Below are 6,348 nucleotides of genomic sequence, written 5' to 3'. Positions count from 1 at the left end.
TTTTTATCATTAGAAATGCTCTAAGTTCATAGAAAATAAAAATGAAAATCATACTTGGAAAAGCAATCCTCTATAGGGTGGTGCGTAGTTTCAAAGCACTATAAATTCTGGGGGCTCAAAAAATTAATCGTATGTATAATAAAAATTAAAAAAAAAAGTAATATATATCGTGAAATAACTTACACAATTAGTGAGAGTTACTTATAAGGTCATCGTTAAATTTTGGAAGATGCTTATTTATGTAGATTGCTTTTTTAACAAAACACAAGAATATTATACCATTTATTTTCGTTTGGTCAAACTCGAAGGAAATCATCCTTTACTTTCTATTTGTGAGATAGAAGCTATAGATTTCATATTTATGTTAGCGCTCCCACTCAATTGCACTATCATATTCCCAAAATGTACGTATCACCCTGACCCAAAAATAGGTTTAACTAACAAATCAAAAAACATGTATAATACTCTTGAGAACGAACCTAAACATATCAGGATTAAGATCATTTGATCTAGGATCAACAGGTGATATTGAATTGAATAGACATTACGGTAAATTTTAACAAATCTAATCAAAGTTCAATATCGGTCCCTTCCGATGTATACTCCATACATCTGATACTGGTAAACTTTGCCAATGCCCTGGAAAGGACATAACACTTATCCAAGGTGTAAGAATACCTATCGCTGATTATACCATGCCAGTCTAAATCCAGTGTTCTGACAAATCAGGGAATAAACTTTCGAACATATAATTAAGATTATATTCCACTATGTTGACAACACTATAATCATTAACAAATTCATATGTTCTGGACTTAAATAGAATTCATACATTATATATATAATCATAAAATAAATCATGTGAACCATGCAACATAAAAATGTTATTTCTGATCTTTATTAACTAATAAATTTGATTATATTGAAATGGGTTTTATTTAGGGCACAAAACCCAACACTTATGTAAAATATACTATTAAATTTAGAAGAAAAATTAGAAAATAAAAAATAATTTAATAAATGAGATATGGAAATGAAGTACAAAAGAATCAATATCAATATTAAGAATAGAAAGTACAATAGCTACACTCTAACCTCACCAATATTACTATTTTAATACACTTATTTTTGTCACTAAAATAAGTATAAATAAAATAGTAATAAGAGAGAAAAATAAACTAAAATTTGATGTCCTTTCCATTGTATTTGACTCATTATAGTGCCAACTTGTACCGTGAGTAGTCGAGAAACGGCGAAAAATTCTGAAGGAGATATGGATCATGAGCCTTTGCGTCAGCTACTTTGGAAAAGTGGAGAACAAGCCAAATACGTGTTGCATTATTATTCATGAGCAGAAAATTATGGACGCAACCAGTGACGAAGTCAGAAATTTGGCTGAATGAGGGCTTGAATAAATATTAAGTCAAAACTAATAAAAATAAATGATAAATGTATCATTTCAAATTTTCATCTTCAACAAAATAAAATAAAACATTGTCAATAGTATTATTTTATTTTTTAAAAAAGTGTTATTTTTTTTATTATTTGTATTGGGCTACTTTTAAAATGGGTTTGATTAGAATGAGGGTAGACTCATGAATAATGATTAAGATATTGAGTGAGGGCTTTTGTGAATTGGGCTTTAATAAATTGAGTGAAGTGAATTAATATATGTATATATCTATATGTAAAAAATTTGATGTATATATTTGAGTGAGGGCTTAAGCCTACATATAGGCTAAAGTCCCTCCGTCCCTGGAAGCAACCCATTCAATCATGGGACACCCCACTTTACTAAGACTAAATTACATTTTATATCCATTTTTATACATGATGTCCCTATTATACCCCTTAAATTAATGTAAATTATGTACTAAACTTAAGTAGAATGTGAGGGTACATTGAGCAACTCACTCACAAAAGTGAGTACATTTTAATGAAATATGATATGATGGTATTTTTGATTAATGGATACAAAAAGAATGTATTCCTTAACTTATCCCAAAACCAAGTAATACATCACTTAATATCACAATCATTTAAGGGATTTTTACACCACATACTGAAATTTTTAATTTTTTTTCTTTTTTACTGTGGGGCGGAATTTTCTTAGAAAATATTGTATTTTTTTTCAAAAATACTATGTAAGTTTCATATTATGTACTGTGTTAAGTTTTCACTATTGTTCTACGGTTGTTTTTTTAGTTGTTCTACTGTTGTTTTTTAATTGTTCTGTTTTTTGTTTTATAGGTTATTTTATAAAAATATAGTATTTTTGTAAAGAAATTCAGATGGTTTTGCTCAAAATCTAATATTTTTGTAAAAACCACATTATTTAATTTGGTTTGAAGAGTTGGGCCAAGAGAAGCCCAACAAAATGCATCAATGAATTTCCTAAAGGTTGGACGTTTAATAGAAAGAGAGAAATTGATTGGGCTTTGGTCATGAACCTTTGAATAATGGAATAATTACATAAGGCACTATTTTTTGTAAATTATTTATATTTTCGCGTTCAAAGAATGTTTTTTTACATTTTTACGGTTTTCCAAAAAATAACACGAAAACAACATAAAATCAACAAGAAAACAACATAAAAGTAACATGAAAATAACATCAAAATAACAACAAAAAAACAACAAAAAATAACATACATATAACAAAAAATTAACAACAAATGAACAAAATTTCAACATAAAAAGACCGTATTTTATGTAAATAAAATCAAAAAAACCGTAAAAATATTTAAAATTCCGTAAAACTGTATTTTTGTTGTTTTTTTGTTATTTTTGTGCATTTGTGAAATTAACCCTTGAATAATTGAACATGAATTGAGATTGAGCCCAAGTATCAATCTTTTTTTCGGGTAAGTTAAAAAATACCACTTTTATTAATCAATTACTCAAATTTACCTCTAATTTTATATTTAATTCAAACATACCTCTTTTTATATGTATTGTACCCAAAATACCCTGACATAAGATAGTCATATGGAGAGTATCTTAAAGTGACAGGGGCAAAATTGGTACAATATTTTAAAAAAGAGGTAAAAATGATAGACTTTAAAAAAGAGTGTAAAAATAAAAAAGGACAATATAAAAAGGGTATAGAATGTAATTTCCTCATCTTCTTTCTTCTATTGTTATTTATACGACCACTTGCTTCCTGAATATTGTCACAAAATTAGATTAAATTAATTATTTTCATTATAAATAATTTTATACTTAAAATCATAAAAATAAATAACTTAATTTCAATTTATTCACCTAAATTGAAGACCCAACTTGCAAATATAGCCACTATTGTATCTAGTGTTGAGACTGTGCAGAAGATAGTTAATTTTTTTTATCTTTTTGTCTTTTTGTTTTGTTTGATTTATTTTAGTATTATTTTACAGTTATTTTGGCATGATTATTTATTTAACGTCGATTTCACTGTTTTTATTCAATCTCGCCGGAATTAATGGTTGTTTTCTTAGTATTTTCGTGTTGCTATGGTGGTTCTGTGCATGGGTGTGGAAGATGGAGGCATTGTTCTTGATATTCGGTATATACTGTATAAAAGAAAAAAAAAAGTCTAAGACAGTATAAAAGTAATTTTTGCCGTGTGACAATAAAATTGTAAATATTTATCTAAAATTCGGTATTTTTGCAAGTTTCCATCTAAAAAATTAAAAATGCCACAAAAATAAGAGCAAGAGGATTGAACGTTGGTGGATATGTTGGGCCTTGAACTGATATGGCCCATGAAAGTAAGCACAAGTTCACTGCTGTTGCTAATATTCCCTATTAATTAATTAATAAAAAACATTAATTAATATAATAATAAACACATTATTAATTAATTACATTATTATAAGAGCTTAAGTACCGAGTAGATTATAGTAACCAATTGAAGATTCCAGCCTAAACTCCAAGCTATTGAGTCTGTGTTCAAACATAGGCCTAAGATCACTGATTGAAATGAAGACAAAATACATGTCAACATAGTTGACAAGTATACAAATGGTAATTGTTTCTGTAATTTTACCTACATATCCAAAATATGACAAACAAAATTAGGAGTAATTGGTAAAAAATTGTAAGAAGAATATGGGAATGAGAAATTAGTACTTGGACTATGAACCATGATGAATAAGCAAGGGTGCTGGCAACCAACATGATTGTGCCACGTGTCCAATGATGATGAGGTGTGATGATGATGGGACTATGATGATCTGAATGATGATTAGATATAAAAAATTCATTTCCTTTGTAAAGGGCAGTGAGTAGAGCTCCACTCACACACAATAAAGCCCCTATTGTCTTTACTTTCCCTTCTTTGCTTCCCAATCTAAGTCTCTCCAGTCTTACAACAAACACATTTTTAATCAACATTAATTAACACAAATCAATAATTTCTTAATTAATTACATTACCTTATGATGACAGAAACAACAAAAGTGACTATAGGAATAAGGTTGAGGAAGTTGGTTGTATATGTAGCTGTTGTATCTTTTAAACCATAATAAAACAATCTTGTGGTTTTCACCTTGCAATTTATGTATACATTTATATATATTATATCGAACTATAAATAAGCCTAAATAAGCTTATCGTAACACTATGATTCTCTAATCAATGAAACATTTTTTCCTCTCTTTTCTCACTCTGTTTTTCTTTACTAAAATGGTATCAGAGTCAAGAAGATCTTGAGCTCCTTTCTCTTCTTCTTCTTCTTCTTCGTTTTTCTGTGTTCTCCCTATTCTTCTGGAAAAGGAGGAGCAACACAGACTTAAAGCACTTTAAACGAAGATGATAATTCTGAAAATCCAAGTCGATCATTTGCTACTCATCCATTGCTATTCTTTCTTTCTTCGTTTTTAGACACTGAGTTTGAGATAATTTGAAATGAGCAGCTAATGGGTGGTAACTACTTTAGCTTTGTCCATCTTGAATTTTCCTAATACTTTCTCTAAGTACTTCTTCTGATGCAGCTTAATTATCCCTAGTTCAGTCCTTTCAATCTCAATACTTAGAATTCTCTTAACCTTGCCAAGATCTTTTATCTCAAATTCAATGTTTAGTTGCAACTTCAGCTTATTAATCTCCACTTTTCTCTTTCTTACAATCAATATATCATCAACATATAGCAGCAAGTATATGTTATGATTCAGGTAGACACATGGATCAAAATTATTTTTGACAAAACTAATTTTAGTAATGAATTGGTCAAATCTTTTGTTCCATTGCCTAGGGGCCTACTTTGAGGCCATTAGGAGCTTTCTTTAGAAGACATACTTCATCTGGATTACCAATTTTAAAACCTTTAGGTTGGCTCATGTAGATTTCTTCTTCAAGTGGGCCATGTAGAAATGTTATCTTTACATCCATTTGTTCCACCTCAAGTCCTTCCAGGGTTGTCGGTCGTACGCCTCACTGCCTATTGTCTCCCAAATATTTAGATCCGATATTAGAACTCTCATCCCGAGATGAGTTAAAGGAACTCGAAGATTACTTGGAGCAATCTTCAAGAAAAAGCTAAAGAAGGTCTTCGTCTACCCGGTGGTCACCTCCCAGTAGTCGCCATGGTACATCTTTAAAAAAAATAATGAACATGAAGGTGAATAACGCTAGTAGGATATCCATGATGGACACACTTATTAGTAAAATAATAATAATAATAATAATAATAATAATAATAATAATAATAATAAAAGAAGTAGAGAGAAAGCATATATGTAAGGCAACCATATTACATATATATATATAAATGGTCTGCCAAGACAACACCAATTTACCCAACGAAACTAAAGGAGCAAATAAAGACAATCACATGTGATAAATTTTGTGATGGCTATCTTATCAGTGCTCTCCAAAATTCCTATGAGTGTCGATGGTATAATATGGTGCATCTAACACATAGAAAAAGTGTACATACAAGTATTAAAAAAGTATGCAAGAGGTAGAAACGATCAAGTCCCCATAACCCCATCTCGGGGTGAAGTGAAGGTAACACTCCGAGCAAAAAAAAAAAAGAAGGAGAAAACCCATCTCGGGGGTGGTAGGGAACACTTATATCTCGAGGTACCCCGAGACCACACCTAAGTTCTAATCTCAGGGTGGGGTGTTCGGACCATCTCAGAGGGGTCGGGGGGTGCATGTGTCTCGAGTATGGGGTACTCCACCCATCTCGAGGGGAGGGGTTATCATTCTTGGGGTATGAGGTGTTTTTTGTTCAAGCTAAACTAAGGGTAGGGGAAGTTTAAACCTCATCTCGAACGGGTCGTGCTAGTCTCGAGGTGACTAACTAGAAGGTCTCAAAACCCTAATGCGAGTTCAAACTCAGGGTGTCCATAGCTCAATTGAGAGT

General features: G+C 30.7%; 1 protein-coding gene across 1 annotated transcript; it reads right to left on the bottom strand.

The window, feature by feature from the left end:
- Positions 1–3,659: 3,659 nt before the first annotated feature.
- LOC133033069 (WAT1-related protein At1g25270-like) lies at positions 3,660–5,369 on the bottom strand. The gene is made up of 7 exons (XM_061107627.1): positions 5,241–5,369; positions 4,959–5,095; positions 4,646–4,745; positions 4,415–4,527; positions 4,110–4,344; positions 3,868–4,026; positions 3,660–3,782 (listed from the first exon to the last, which is right to left on the bottom strand). Exons 1-7 carry the CDS (start codon positions 5,367–5,369, stop codon positions 3,660–3,662), a joined length of 996 nt encoding a protein of 331 aa, XP_060963610.1.
- Between the last annotated feature and the right edge of the window lie 979 nt (positions 5,370–6,348).

The sequence above is a fragment of the Cannabis sativa genome, unplaced genomic scaffold, assembly GCF_029168945.1.
Source record: "Cannabis sativa cultivar Pink pepper isolate KNU-18-1 unplaced genomic scaffold, ASM2916894v1 Contig2, whole genome shotgun sequence".
Lineage (NCBI taxonomy): Eukaryota > Viridiplantae > Streptophyta > Magnoliopsida > Rosales > Cannabaceae > Cannabis > Cannabis sativa.
The sequence above is the reverse complement of the archived record's forward strand: the minus strand, read 5'-3'. Positions and strand labels throughout refer to the sequence as shown.